The following is a 14,794-nucleotide window of genomic DNA, read 5'->3' as shown; positions in this document are numbered from 1 at the left end:
CTCTCTCCGTTCCATAATTCTTGTCTCAAATTTGCCTAAAAATAGATGTATTTATTTTTAAAAAGCATCTAGATACATGTAATATTTCGACAAGAATTATGGAACGGAGAGAGTACTGATTAATTAATGCATGACGCTGGCTGGCTGGCTTGAAAGTTGTACGAGCACTGATTAGATGCATGCGCCCACTGGCAATTTGCAGTACGAGCCGGCCGGGGGCGCATGCACCATGCATTGCGTTGCAGTCCGTGGCTATGCGCATCAGTGCCATGGCCTTGTTTCAGCAAAGGAGGCAGCAGATCACTTGTCACTTCTTGGTTCCTTCCTTCCCTCCCTCCCTCCTGCTGGCTGATCTAGGACTAGGAGGACACGATGCCAGCCAGCCAGCCAACCCGGGTCAGATCGAGGAGAGAACCTTGGCTAGCTAGCTATGGCAAACGCTTTACTGCAATCATGTGAACAAGATGGACGGCCGGCGCCGCGCCAAAAGCTGCCTGCCACGGTGCAGCGGTTGGAATGTCGTTGGACCACACACACACCCCCCCTAAAGCTAAGCGCCAAGATATATATATATATATATACGCGGGCACAGACCAAATCACGCAGGCGTGCCCGCAGCCGTCGGATCGAGCGATCGAACAACGTATGATCTCCATTCAAGGACGGACGGTGCATGCATGGTCTACAAAGGCGTTGGCGAAATGAGCAAACTGCAGTGGCATGCTACGTACAAGTACTAGTAGAGAGTACTTAAGGAGCGAAAGATGTAGGGGACCGAGAAAAAGTGCCGAGGTTTAGGCTGGAAAATGGTTCATCTCCTATTAATAATCAAAAGAAATGCTTTACGGAGCCTATAGTCTCTTATTAGTAGTTATATGATACAGTATCATTTTTCTGTTGAAGTGGAAGCTACAGAGAAACTGAAGGAAGAGAGCATATTTTGTTGTCACCTCTGCGCCCACTGTGGCCTTTTCAGCGTGGCCTGCGCCCCTGGCCTCCTGACGCAGAGGGAAGGCAAGGGGCAGTCTCCCCAGGGGAACAGCGACGCGCCCGCCTCCCAACGCCAGAGAGACAAGGCACAACAGATCATCGGAAGGATGCGCGCCTAGCCTAGCCCAGCTAGCTCAGGCAAAAGCCAAACGTTCGGATCGTGCGGATCTTCGCCCTCTGCACGCCTAATTATCCCTCCCGTCTTGTCCCTAGCTGTTCTAGCCTCACTAGCCAGGGTCGATCCGCCATGTAATTGGTACTCTCTTCTTTTTTTTTTTTGCGGGTAGTAATTGGTACTCTCTTCACTAAACTGAACTGAAGAGAGAGACCTTTGTTAATGATTAGCACCAAGAACCTCCGTGCTTATTTAGCCTCAACTGAAACAACCCATAAATTAAACTAACTGACCTTCGTTACTGATTATACATTTATACTTAACGCGCCGCTTCTGCCCGCTTTCGAGAGGGAGAGAAAAAGAGAGAGAAAGGAGGAAGGTCACACACGCACGTCTCCATCAGGGTATGTATGACCAGCCGTTGCATTGCATATCTGCATGAGTAGCAGCAGCACAAGGATGTCATGGGCGGCAGCGAGAGAGATCAGAGATGCCCCTGTGATCACACTGGCCTTGTGCGCGCTTGCTGAGCTCCGTTTCCATTTCTAGCTCCGTGGAATCTCTACCTCCTCCATCCCCCCTGCAGCCCTGCTAGCTCGTCTCGTCTCGTCTCTCTTCCTGGGCGCCGAGCTCTTCCTTGCTCCACTACCCACCAAAGCTGCTTCAGTGGTTCTTGTTGCAGCAAAGCACAAGGCCAGGAACTTGCCTCGCAAATACACGGCTTCTGGCTGCTGCTGCTTTCCTTCTCCCTTTGAGATTTCCCCTTCCTCTTTGGTTGAGCTGTTTTTTTCGCAAGGAAATTACTGGTGGAGAAGAAGAAGAAGAGGAGGAGGAGGCCCATTGGTGATCGACCAACCCCTGTCCTTTTCCTTCTTAATTTCCTTCGCCATTGTTTTAGTTTGAGTTACACAAGATCATTGGTTTTAACTCCTGCTGACCTCTTTCTGTCCCCGCAGAGCGCGGCACCAACAAGAAGAACAGAGCAGGGACGGCTTAATTAGAAGCACTTCGTGTTGTTGGTGGTGTCTCAGCTCTGAAGTCTGAACCAGGCACGGCCATCTCTGTCTCTTTTCACTCTGTTCTTGCTAGTTTTTGCTGCCAATTTTGACCCGGTTCTCCATTGTCTGTGCTCGCGCAGAGGATAGTCGTTGCGAGGAAGAGATGGGGGAGGCGGAGAGCAAGAAAGGCAGGGGCGCCTGCTCAACGGCTCTTCTTCTCAACTGGATGGGTGAACCGAGTGAGCAGGACCAGGAGGAGGAAGAGACGCTTCAGCTCAGCCTTGGGCTCCCCGGAGGGAGCCGGAGAACGGCATGCAGAGACAAGGCGAAGAAGCACTCCGCCGGCGACAGCTCCGTGCTCTCTCTTGGCTACTCCACTGCAATCCCCAGCCCACAATCACAAGGTATCACCACTTCAAGACTAGGCACATGCATGCTGTTCTTGCGATGTTTTTCTTTTTTTCTGCTGGTTGTTTTCATTGTCCGGTGTTATTTAAATGGCACAATGGTGCGTTTGTGCTACAATGAAAACTGGACATCGGTGCATTTCTTTCTTGGACTTTTTAGAAGTGACTAGAAATGATCATTGCTCTGCAACAGTTTATACTTTTGGGCAAGAGGGTTAATTTAAGCAGGAAAGTATCTAGATGAAGGCTGACTGACTGCATTTCTCTGACAGTGTAAACTTATTGAGGAGTTGATAGAATGATAGGTGCATGAAGCTTTTAAACATATACTGTTTCATTACTTCGAGCGAGTTTAGACTCCTGGGAAATGTGTGTTCACAGTACATGAGTAGAAATGCACCAACATTTTCTGTTCTTGATTGTAAATAATTGTCCAGAAGTCAGTATAATAATAGATAAAAGCATAACTTTTAACCTTCTCATGTTTTCCACCTTGTGGTTTTGCAGGCAAGGCACAGGGATCCCAAGACGAGCCAGCAGCTACAAGGAATGCAGTTGCACCAAACAATAATGGCCCCCGGACAAGGTGGGAAATTAATCATAATGCTTCACATGTAAAAATTCTAAAGAACTTGTGCTTTCTAAGAGTGGGTAACTGTTGATTGCTCTGATTTCTTTATTCTCCCCATCTGCCCTGGCATGAATTAAAGAGGGAGGAGCCTCCATCTCCTGCACTGCTCCTCGTTTATGGCAAAAACAATCCCAGGAATCAAGGGCCAGGTTGCTTGTTTTGTTTCTGCCTGACATGCATGGAGATGGAGCTCCTCCTATTTAAGAGGGATGCATTTATTTTTGGCTCTATGTAGGTGTTCTTCAGTTTGTCCATGCTGATCACTCAGTGCTGAGATTCGACCCTTACATGTCTGTTTGCCTTGTTAACTAGGAGTATGTACAACTAAACTAAAACTAGTAATAAATAGGGAAGATGATTCTTCATCCTGCAAACTTCCATTGCAAATGCTCAAAGACTAAAGAAATTTTAAGACGCACCCAAATTAATCATACGGCTAATACTACTATTACCTCTTCGAAGGTAAGGGTGTGAACAACTTTGTAGGGTTGAAATATACATTTTTTTTGTGCCAGGAAATCAATAATGAGGATTGAGGCATGGGCTTATCAAGATGTCACTGTTATTCTATCTTTCCTACGTGACAGACATTCCTAGCATTTTTTTTACCCGGCTTTAGTTAGTATATTCAAAGTTTCATTTTTTACCATGTAGACATATGGGTTGTATCTTCATGTAGCAAATAACATCTGCTAAGCACTCACCTGATTCCGTAGGACCAAAATAGAGTAATCTTTATTTTGAAGGTGGAAAAAATTATATTTAATGTTAGTAATCCCTTCTCATATAAAATAATTTTAACTGGACTAGAAGTTGCAATAGTTTTGCTTAATTTCGCACACTGTGGCACATTGCAATTTTTGCTTAGTATTGTGAAAACTTTGGTGACCAAGTGATAAGCTAATTTCATGGGGCTAACAAGGAGAGTGAAACAAATAAAAATATTATATTATATATGCTGATATGGAGTATAATTTTCTTTTGTGAAATAAAGTTGCAATGTCTTAAAAGAGCTAGCAAGACTGACAACCAAAACTCTAAGATTCTTTTATATCTATTCATCAGTTATACCAATTGGTTGCTCAAAACTGTTTCAAACATGAATTTCTTTGAGGTTGTTTAGCTCAATGCATTAACTATCTCAACAAATATAGATTGGATAGCAGGTACTACCTTATCATTTCTCAATCTTCCAACATCCAATTTCAGATCTCCTGGCGCTCCAGTTATTGGATGGCCTCCTGTTCGTGCATCCAGAAGAAATCTTGCTACTTCTTCTAGCAAAGCATCCCTTGAACAACAACACATGAAAAAGGCTGTGAAGGCTGAAGAGACCAGGAGAGCTCCATTTGTAAAGATTAACATGGATGGTATCCCTATTGGTAGGAAGATTGATCTGACTGCCCTCGATAGCTACGAGAAGCTTTGTGTAGCTGTAGACAAGTTATTCCGGCACCTTCTTGCAGGTATTTGAGCCCCCACTCCATTGTTTCCATGTTTCCATATCACATAATTATGCTAGTTATAAGATTTAGTACAAATGCTCACTTGCTACTGAACAAAGTCACTGTAAAAGTTTGCTTCCATGATAAGTATATTTCAGTAATCTGAATGGCTCTATCAACTGATGGGTATTTAATTCAATGTTCTTAATTTGCATCCTTGTATGTAGCCCAAAATGATCCTCCTGCTGCTGGGACAGAGTGTACTCAGGAAGTGGTGGCAATATCTGGTTTACTAGATGGAACTGGGGAGTACACTCTGGTTTATGAGGATTATGAAGGTGACAGAGTACTGGTTGGAGATATTCCTTGGGGGTAAGTCATTGTTGCTGCTTGTTTCTTTACGGTGATACAGTTAACTATCTTTATGAGCAGTTTTCTGTACACAAATTAAAGATAATGCATGTTTGCATAATTATATTGTTTTGCTTGCAAATTGTTGCACATAGATAAACAAAATAAAGTCTTGATCAAGAACCCCATCTTACCACACCCACTGTTTTGTTTTACATATCGATTAAGTAAACATTGTACTTAGAGACCAAGCATCTGCTCTTGGTGGCTACCTAAGGAAGTGTGCTCAGAGACTGAACATTGAACTACCCGCGTTTGAGGCACAACCTTTGCAGGACTTGAATAAGGTTACGATAAAAGGAAAAAAGAGTATAATATACTCCCTCCTCCCATATTGAGTGCTCAAACTTGCTCAAATATGGATGTATTTATACCTAAAAACGTCTATAGATATTTTTACACTTAATATGTGACGGAGGGAGTAGCTGATAGTAGAATAAATTGATAAACTTTTAGAACATTAATGGTTACTTAAATAAATATGTGATATATGCACCTAAATACTCCAACATATATACCTAAAAAAATACTCCAACATATAAAGTTATTTAAAAAAAAGTTAGACTGCGGTGGGGGGGCCAGGGCCCTCCTTGGCCCCAATATAGCTCCACCACTGCCTTGTTGTTCGAGTTAACATTGTACTTGTAAACAGCATTGCCCAAAGATGAATCACCGAACATTCTATTTACCACTCTGTTTAATTTTACTGCAATTCATGCAGAATGTTCGTTTCATCAGTGAAGAGGCTACGAGTGCTGAAGACATCTGACCTCTCTTCATCTGTCAGTACCTCTTTCCATCATCCAGTTTACATTGTCCATTTCAAATATCTTTACTTTTTTGTGTGGGTAATATCTTGACTTTTTTGGGACTCTGAACATTTCATTCTCCATACAGCTAATCACTTCCAGTCGGAAAAGAACAGCAGCCGAGTGTTGACCTTGTTTTAGAATTGCCTGGACACTAAATGGGACGTGCTGTGAAGAAGAATTCGGTCTTCTGAGCTTGTATCATCTTTTTCTCTTCTTTTGTGGTGACGATTTTTTGGGTTTTCCTGCTCTTCTGTAACATATGTTGCTTTCAAAAGACACTTTGAGAAGTTTATGTTTGTGCAATGACCACCTGTAAATGTGCAGCTGAAATCATCTCTAAATTCATGTGTGTGTGTGTGATCCCTTTTGCGGATGAATGATAGATGCTTGACTTGTTGCCTGTGATCTAGCACCAGTAACTGCCCCCTACTTGGTCTGCTACTTATCTTTTTTCTTTCTTTCGAGAAACACAGTACAGACGTTCACAAACATGAGCGTACAAACCGCCGCCTAGCTCAACGTATAAGTGGCAATCATATGGATGATCAAGACATCCTATGCTTACAGCATAAAGTATATGGGTTTTTTGCAACTCCCCTGAATCAATGGTCAAGGACTTTCAGATTGCTGATGCCATTGTGGAACCTCTAATCCGACCGCACCAAATCAATATAGACCAGATGTGGTTTCCGGGCATATGCATACACTCATAAAATGGCACAAAGGATTGTGACCTATTTTCAAGGTTTCTAAGTTGGGTTATGCAAGTGGTGGATACTATATCGATACAGAGTCTATAGATACACACAAATACTGTGCAAACTAATATCATGATGAACTATCATGGCCACCAGCACATTAGCATGGCTAGATTTTCTATCTATTTTTACCTATGTTGATGTACATGTTTACATTATTACATAGTCTCTCAAACACAGTTTTAACCATGATTTCACATGACTATGCTTTTATAAATCACAGATGATAGTACTACAGAAAAAAACACTACGAAACAAACTGATAGTATTTCTACTCTACTAATCAAAATATTCCTTCATACAGCCAATGGTAAATATGCTTGTCCACACCGATTTTTGTCAATCAATGCTTTTGTGATTTATTATCCAAAGAATTGCATCTAAGTGTTGGTGGTTCATAACTATGTTGCAACTCCCCTGAATCAATGGTGTGCCACCGTGGTACCTCTAGTCCGATCCGACCAAATCAATATAAACCCTATGTGGCTCCCAGCATACACATACTTTCGTAGAATCGGCATCAAAGGATGCATCCACATTGAGCTTCACACATAGCCACTCGGTGGCCTATACAAGCCATCTCGCTTGATAGATGCCTTTGCTAGATGTAGATTCCAATCCAAATGTTTTGTCTTCTATTTAGATCTTAAATCTTGACCTTAAAAACATAGGGTAAATTAAAATCAAATGTGTTGATGATAATTTAGCCTTTGTGGATGCTTCTTGGCCTATTAATTTAATAATATAATAGATTGATTACCAAAGACTTGAAACAATGGCCTACTAGACTATGGCTTGAATTAATGTAAGCGTAGTGTTTAAGATCCATTTCAGCATGGCGATAGGGGTCACATGGAGATACGCCTTGGTGATGCTAGGTGTGAGTAGGTGTTAGCTAGGGTTATTGGCCGAAAACAAGCACAAGCCCATGTTTATTTGGCTGTTTGGCGATTTAAATTTATATTAGTTTTCTTGTTCTTCATGACTAACCATTAACCTGAAACACATAATCACATGATTCATTTGGGATCATTAAATATGGCTGGCTATTTGTTGATACTAGGTGATTCCCCGCGTGTTGCTACAGAAAGTTCTATATGCACATCTGGATATGTTGTTAGAAAAAAAAAGATAATAATATGATTCAATGCAAAAGAAATATGAATATCGTAGGACAAAACGATTTATCTTTCATAACGTCTATAGGAGTAATTTTGCTGTACATGAACATCAAAATATGTGTATTTGCAGATCTTAGAAAGATTGACATACATATCATGAAAATATTTGTATTTGGTCAAATATTTATATACAACGTGAAGGTGAAAATCCTAAGTATCAAAATATTAAATTCGAAAGGACCACCCAAATGGATTTCTAATGGTCTACAACACATGATGCGGATGATGATGTGGACAATTTGAATGCTCATGATATGCATGATGTGGACAACTTGCATGTTAAGTTTGTAAACATTTAATGAACATAGCGGGGATCAATTTTGTAGATATTATAGATTATAGATATCATAAACAGGGCACAATTTTTTTTAAAAGTGGGGAAAACCTCTGTCTTTGCATTTATTGGTGTACACAACTTAAAAAAATTTTGATGTCTCAAGCAATCATCATAAGGGGTGGGCATAAAAACCGAGAAACCGAAACCGATCATCGAAAAACCGAAAACCGAAGCAGATTGTACCGAAGCCGAAAAACGTTAAAAATTCGCATGAAGGTAGGTTGCCTCAGGCCCGCAGCGACGGTGGCCTATTTTTGTTCACTGAACTGCATATTCTGGTTTTGTTCGAGAACCGAACCGAACTTTTGAGAAACCGAATTTTCGGTTAGCAATTCTCGCAGGAACCGATCGGTCACCATATTTTGGTGAACCGATTTTTTCAAAAACCCGAAACCAAACCAATCGGTTCGGTCGAACTGAACACCCACCCTTTCATATCCAAACAAACTTCCCAGTTACATCCAAACCGGCCGAAGAATTTTGATCGGTCTCCATACAGTCTGCATCCAAACACTCCAAAGAAGCAATCTCCCAATGTAGTGACCAAGAACTGATATACTGCACATATACACTTCGAATATGTCTGAACATGACTTGCAGTGTTTGTGTGTGTGTGTGTGGGGTGGGGGGGGGGGGGGCGATCACACTCTCTTGGTCTTCTTAGTTGAATTCCTTGCGTTTTTTTTATTTGGAATCTCGCATCAAAGTGGGAGCCACCATGACATTGGCGGGGCGAAGACCTGGAGTTTACTTCTCAGTTCCGATAAGACAATCATAGATGAGGCCACACAATCCAACAATCAAACGCCAAACGGACGGCAGTGGCAGTAAGTGATGCGAAGCTAAATTCCCCTTCGTACGGTGGCCACGAACGGCAGTGGTAGTGACCAGTGAGTGACATCCATCGGGTGTGATTTGGAGCTGCTAGTAGTGCTTGTAGTACAATCGTTCAGATGCCGATGTTTAAGTGGGACAATTTTCTCCTTTGTGGTCTATAAAGCATATGATAGATCTTAGTCCTCATAGACAGAGAGGACTGAGCATATGGATAGATCTTAGTTGTCTCTGTTCGTGCGTGACTTGGTCTGATGTCGACATTGTCTTTGAGAATTTGGAGTCTGCACTCTGCAGTAGAATCACTATTGGAATTTGGAAGACGGAACACAATTTTGTCTGTTCCCGTCGGCTACAAGCTAGTGACATGGACGCCGGGAATACCGCAAGAATAGTTCACGATTCTCCCATCCAAACGCGAATCAAATTATATGCCTATGCTTTGCTTCACGCCAGGAGTTAATTACAGAGACAGCGAATATATGAAAGATGCAGTGTGAAAAAATGAACTACGTGCCGAGTGTCTGATCTGAAGCGAACCAACGAGATACAGGAGAGGCGGGTCTTGAGCAACAAGGAGACGGTAAATATAATCTGTGGGCTTTCTGCTGAAAAGGGGTGCGTATTTACGATGGAAAATTAAGAACCAACGACGCCTACGAAATTAAATACAGAAAAATGGTAGGTGATACCATACTCACTTGAAGAACCTCGCCATGATTATGTTTATGCCTAATCATGGCAATGATCACGCACGCTTCTGCCTAATCCAACAAATGTTCCGAGTGATTGTCTTATGCTACTACCTACTCGTGCTAGCTTATCTGCTGCAAATCTCAACGAAATCAGAACAGAGACAACAAATTAGTGCTCCACAAGCAGTTTTCCATCGAAGAATCTTGCGCTAAACTAGTGGAAAATCTATTCGCATGGCCGGGAAGACTTTGACCAGCTTTGAGACTTTGAGTCTTCGATCTTTGTCTCATCCATCCATACTACGGGCCATCCAGCCCCTTGATTACAAAATCTCACTCCACACCACATGTGAACACACCAAATCCAAGAACACCGCCGCACAAAATGGCAAAATTCGGCACCTACGGCTACAATCCTCTCCTCCGATTATCGCTCGTCCTTCTACTACTCGCCTCCAATTCGATCTCCGATTCGACGGCGCAGCTCCCCAACGCCGGCGATCTCGCCAAGCTCCGTACCATCGCAAAAGACTGGGGCAGCCCGGCGGCGCTGAGCCCATGGGCCGCAGGCAACTGGACCGGCGTTACCTGCAACAGCAATGGCCAGGTCACCGCCCTGTCCTTAACGAAGCTCCACGTAGGCAACCCGATCCCGGCGGCCTCCATCTGCAGCCTCGAGCAGCTCTCCTCCTTGGACGCCTCCTACAACAACCTCACGGGCGAGTTCCCCACGGCGCTCTACGGCTGCTCGGCGCTGCAGTTCCTCGACCTGTCAAACAATCAGCTCGCCGGCAGCCTCCCGCGCGACATCAACAAACTGTCGTCGGAGATGCTGCACCTCAACCTGTCGGCCAATGGCTTCGTCGGCCAGGTTCCGTCGGCCATTGCGGGATTCCCCAAGCTCAAGTCGCTGCTGCTTGACACTAATGGCTTCAATGGCAGCTACCCGGCCGAGGCCATTGGGCAGCTGCCGGAGCTTGAGACACTGACGCTGGCGAACAACCCGTTCGCGCCGGGGCCTATCCCCGACGCGTTCGGCAAGCTGACTAAGCTGACACTCCTGTGGCTGTCGGGGATGAACCTGACCGGCAGAATCCCCAGCAGCCTGTCGGCGCTCACGGAGCTCTCGATCCTGGACATGTCCGTGAACAAGTTGCAGGGCGAAATCCCCGAGTGGATATGGAAGCTTCAGAAGCTCCAGTACATATACTTGTTCGCCAACAAATTCACCGGCCGGATCGGGCCGTTCGACGCCGCCGCGAGCATGCTCCAGCTCGACCTGTCAAGCAACAGGCTCACCGGACCCATACACGAGACCATCGGCAGCATGAAGAACCTGAGCTTGCTGTTTCTGTACTACAACTACATCGCCGGGCCGATCCCGGCGAGCCTCGGGCTGCTCCCGAACCTCGCCGACATCCGGCTTTTCGATAACAAGCTCTCGGGCCCTCTGCCGCCGGAGCTCGGGAAGCACTCCCCGCTGGGAAACTTCGAGGTCTCCAACAACCTCCTCTCAGGGGAGCTGCCGGAGACGCTCTGCGCCAACAAGCAGCTATTCGACCTGGTGGTGTTCGGCAACGGATTCTCCGGCGCGTTCCCGGCGAGCCTCGGGGACTGCGACACGCTGGACAACATCATGGCGCACTACAACCGCTTCGTCGGCGATTTCCCGGAGAAGATATGGTCGTTCCCGAAGCTCACCACCGTCCAGATTCACGACAACAGCTTCACCGGCACTCTGCCCGCGAACATATCGCCGTTGATCTCAAGGATCGAAATGGAGAACAACAAATTCTCCGGTGCCGTCCCGACGTCTGCGCCGGGGCTCAAGGTGTTTTGGGCGCAGAATAACTTGTTCTCCGGCGAGTTGCCGAGGAACATGAGTGGGCTCTCCAACCTCACCGACCTCAACCTCTCCGGGAACCGTATATCAGGCTCGATTCCGGCGTCCATCCAGTTATTGGGAAGGCTGAATTACCTCGTCCTGAGCAATAACGAGATATCTGGGCCGATTCCGGCCGAGATTGGGTCTCTGCCGGCGCTCAACAGCCTTGAGCTCTCTAACAACGAGCTCACGGGTACCATACCGCCGGAATTCGGGAACCTACATCTCAATCTTCTCAACCTTTCTGACAACGCGCTCACTGGCGAAGTCCCGCCGTTGCTGCAAAACCCGGCATACGAACAGAGCTTCCTCGGGAACCCTCTGCTCTGCGCCCGCGCCAACGTGAACAAGAAGATGAATCTTCGGGCGTGCGAGGACGGCTCCAGCCGTAATGGCAAGTTATCCATGGAACTAACCATCGTCTTCTCCTTGCTCGCCTTGTTGGCGTTGGTCGGCGCCGTGGCGACCGGGTGTTTAATAATCCGGCGGCAGAAGCAGAGGAAGGAAGACGATCTGATCGTGTGGAAGATGACCCCGTTCCGCGCCGTGGAGTTCTCGGAGCGCGACGTCGTGACCGGCCTCCGGGAGGAGAACGTGATCGGCAGCGGCGGCTTCGGCAAGGTGTACCGCGTGCTCCTCCCGGGCGGCGCCAAGGACGCCGGGGCTGGAGCTGTGGTGGCCGTGAAGAAGCTGTGGAATGCCGCGGGGAAGAAGTCGGACGCGAAGCTGGACAAGGAGTTCGAGTCGGAGGTGCGGATCCTGGGCGACATCCGGCACAACAACATCGTGAGCCTCCTCTGCTGCATCTCGGGCGGCGCCACGAAGCTGCTGGTGTACGAGTACATGGAGAACGGCAGCCTCGACCGCTGGCTGCACCGCCGGGAGCGCGGGGGGGCGCCCCTCGCGCCGCTGGACTGGCCCACGCGGCTGGCCGTCGCCATTGACGCCGCCAGAGGGCTCAGCTACATGCACCACGAGAGCGCGCAGCCCATCATGCACCGGGATGTGAAGTCGAGTAATATCTTGCTTGATCCGGGCTTTCGAGCAAAGATCGCCGATTTTGGGCTTGCGAGGATGCTCGTCAAGTCCGGCGAGCCCGAGGCCCTGTCCGCCATCGGCGGCACCTTCGGCTACATGGCCCCAGGTAAACCATCAGACAATTGTTCATGTCTCAAACTTAACGAACGGCATTTGGTCGGTTGGATCTGGTTGCAGAACTGAAGGCGGTTTATATGGTTTGGAATTTGCAGAGTATGGGTACAGGGCAAAGGTGAACGAGAAGGTGGACGTGTACAGCTTCGGCGTGGTTTTGCTCGAGCTGACGACTGGCCGGGTGGCGAACGACGGCGGCGCGGACTGCTGCCTTGCGGAATGGGCGTGGCGGCGGTACAAGGCTGGCGGGCAGATGCGCGACGCCATCGACGCCGACATTGTCCGGGGCGGGGCATTCTTCTTGGATGACGTGGTGTCAGTGTTCATGCTCGGGGTGATCTGCACCGGGGACGACCCGGCGTCGCGGCCGTCCATGAAGGAGGTTCTGGACCAGCTCCTCGGATATGACCGCACCTCCAGCGTGGCTAGCGCGTGCCGGGACGAATACGGCAAGGAAGATGGCGTGGTGCAAAAGGGTCGTTACGAGGCGAACAAGAAAGGAGATATGCAGGGGAAGGACGTGATGGAGGCCCGTGCGGCGTGGAGCGGCGGTGAGGAGGACAGCGGCAACTTCGTGGCGCATCCCGTTTAAAGGCGTGTATGCCGTAAATTGTGTCTGGTAGGAGTAGCTAGGCGGCGGTGTTTCGAGGCGCCATCGGCGGCGCGGACTTCTGCTGCGGATCCACGCCATCGGCGGGGCGGCCTGTGACTGGCTTCTCCAGCGGCGCAGGGACGGCCTGGGGTGGCGCGATCTGGGTTCGTGGTGCGGTGGCTGGTCCTGCAGCGGGGCGGCGTGCCTTGGCGGATCTCCGCCATCAGCTGGTGGCGGCGGATGTGCTGGCTGCGGCCGCCGTCCGGGCCGGGCAACGGAGGGCTCTCGCCGTCGGATCTAGTGGCTTGCGTTGTCGCCGGCTTTGGAGAAGGCGTGATGTCATGGTGTGGGTATGGTACCGGGGTAAACCCATGCTCTGGAGAAGGCGGTGACGTCCTTGGACGTCTCTACCCTTATTTAAGGCGTTGTCGAGGTACATCCACATCACCCCCGATCTTGGTTACCGGGCAAAAACCCAAAGTCATCAGACTGCGCGGTGGCGGCGCTAGTGGCGTCGCTCTCCCTCTTAGGGCATCGTTGTTGGGAACACTAGATTTGCGGGTTGGTGTGTCTTGGTTGGTGGATCCTTGTTGGGCGTGTGCTTGCCTCTGGATTGCGTCATCGATGAGGTGTGGCAAGGTCAATGATTCGATCATAGTCTTAAAAATGGGTAGGTGGAAGCGGTGGCGGCTGAATCTGCAGCATGTGCATATGGCGCACGCTGTGGATTTGCTGAACTGGTTGTGCCTTCGTGGCCTCCGGATTTGTTGTTAGAGGGTGGTATGCGGTCAGGACATACGGCCCCGAGGTCACCCCTTTCATTGGGCTTGTAGACATAGATTGGTGGTTTTGGATTGTTTTGATCGTTGTATTTATTTTGTCAGGTTTGCTAATAAATAAATAATATTTCGTTGTGTACATCATTTTGATGCAGAGACCGGGGGTTTCAACCTCCTTTTCGAAAAATAAACATACTACTTCCTCTCTGTCCAAAAATACGGGACTTATAAATTTTTTTGACCGTGAGACACGCTAACGTATGATCAATTTTATACTTCCTCTGTCCCCAAATAAATGACATGGATTTGCATAGATTTTTATACAAATACACGTAATTTATTTCAGGACGGAGGAAGTACAAGAAATCATCGGCATTTAGAATGCCAAATCAAAATCACTAGACCTATGATGAAATATATTTTTGTTGTGGACTCGTTTGAAATAGTAGATGTTGATATATTTTGCAATAAGATTGATTGAAGTCTAGAAATTTTGACAGGCAACAAAAATCATATTCCTTATATTTTGTATGGAGGAAGTACTCAGTAGTGACTGACCTTTGCTATAATTGACCTCCACACCTCCCCTCCCATTCAGTTAATTGAGATACTATGTGTCAAGTGATAATGAGGGCCATTTGCTGGAGAAACAGTTAGACGTAAGGATAAATGCCAATGCTAATTTTTTTCCCTTAACAGTTGGTTAGCTGTCTGTATCTCATTACATATCAGTGCACCCTTTAGTTACTGCAGTATTATTGGGAAATCTGTG

General features: G+C 47.0%; 2 protein-coding genes across 2 annotated transcripts; both read left to right on the top strand.

Annotated features, from left to right (window-relative positions):
- Window positions 1–1,454: 1,454 nt before the first annotated feature.
- Window positions 1,455–6,214, top strand: LOC100823989 (auxin-responsive protein IAA7). The gene is made up of 8 exons (XM_003571089.3): window positions 1,455–1,948; window positions 2,062–2,154; window positions 2,244–2,507; window positions 3,018–3,096; window positions 4,351–4,607; window positions 4,814–4,958; window positions 5,719–5,779; window positions 5,895–6,214. The coding sequence occupies exons 3-8, from the start codon at window positions 2,267–2,269 to the stop codon at window positions 5,934–5,936; spliced, it is 825 nt and encodes a 274-aa protein (XP_003571137.1). The 5' UTR covers window positions 1,455–1,948; window positions 2,062–2,154; window positions 2,244–2,266; the 3' UTR covers window positions 5,937–6,214.
- A 3,633-nt stretch (window positions 6,215–9,847) lies between these two features.
- Window positions 9,848–14,163, top strand: LOC100823682 (receptor-like protein kinase 5). The gene is made up of 2 exons (XM_003571088.4): window positions 9,848–12,643; window positions 12,750–14,163. The coding sequence occupies exons 1-2, from the start codon at window positions 10,000–10,002 to the stop codon at window positions 13,241–13,243; spliced, it is 3,138 nt and encodes a 1,045-aa protein (XP_003571136.1). The 5' UTR covers window positions 9,848–9,999; the 3' UTR covers window positions 13,244–14,163.
- The last annotated feature ends 631 nt before the right edge of the window (window positions 14,164–14,794 follow it).

Source organism: Brachypodium distachyon, chromosome 3 (assembly GCF_000005505.3).
Source record: "Brachypodium distachyon strain Bd21 chromosome 3, Brachypodium_distachyon_v3.0, whole genome shotgun sequence".
Taxonomy (NCBI): domain Eukaryota; kingdom Viridiplantae; phylum Streptophyta; class Magnoliopsida; order Poales; family Poaceae; genus Brachypodium; species Brachypodium distachyon.
The sequence above is the reverse complement of the archived record's forward strand: the minus strand, read 5'-3'. Positions and strand labels throughout refer to the sequence as shown.

Excerpts from the sequence above, each read along its gene's own strand:
- LOC100823989 (XM_003571089.3), top strand. The coding sequence starts at position 2,267 with ATGGGGGAGGCGGAGAGCAAGAAAGGCAGGGGCGCCTGCTCAACGGCT. Across the intron at positions 2,508-3,017 it reads CCCCAGCCCACAATCACAAG|GCAAGGCACAGGGATCCCAA; the intron begins GTATCACCACTT and ends GTGGTTTTGCAG. Across the intron at positions 3,097-4,350 it reads AATAATGGCCCCCGGACAAG|ATCTCCTGGCGCTCCAGTTA; the intron begins GTGGGAAATTAA and ends ATCCAATTTCAG.
- LOC100823682 (XM_003571088.4), top strand. The coding sequence starts at position 10,000 with ATGGCAAAATTCGGCACCTACGGCTACAATCCTCTCCTCCGATTATCG. Across the intron at positions 12,644-12,749 it reads CTTCGGCTACATGGCCCCAG|AGTATGGGTACAGGGCAAAG; the intron begins GTAAACCATCAG and ends TGGAATTTGCAG.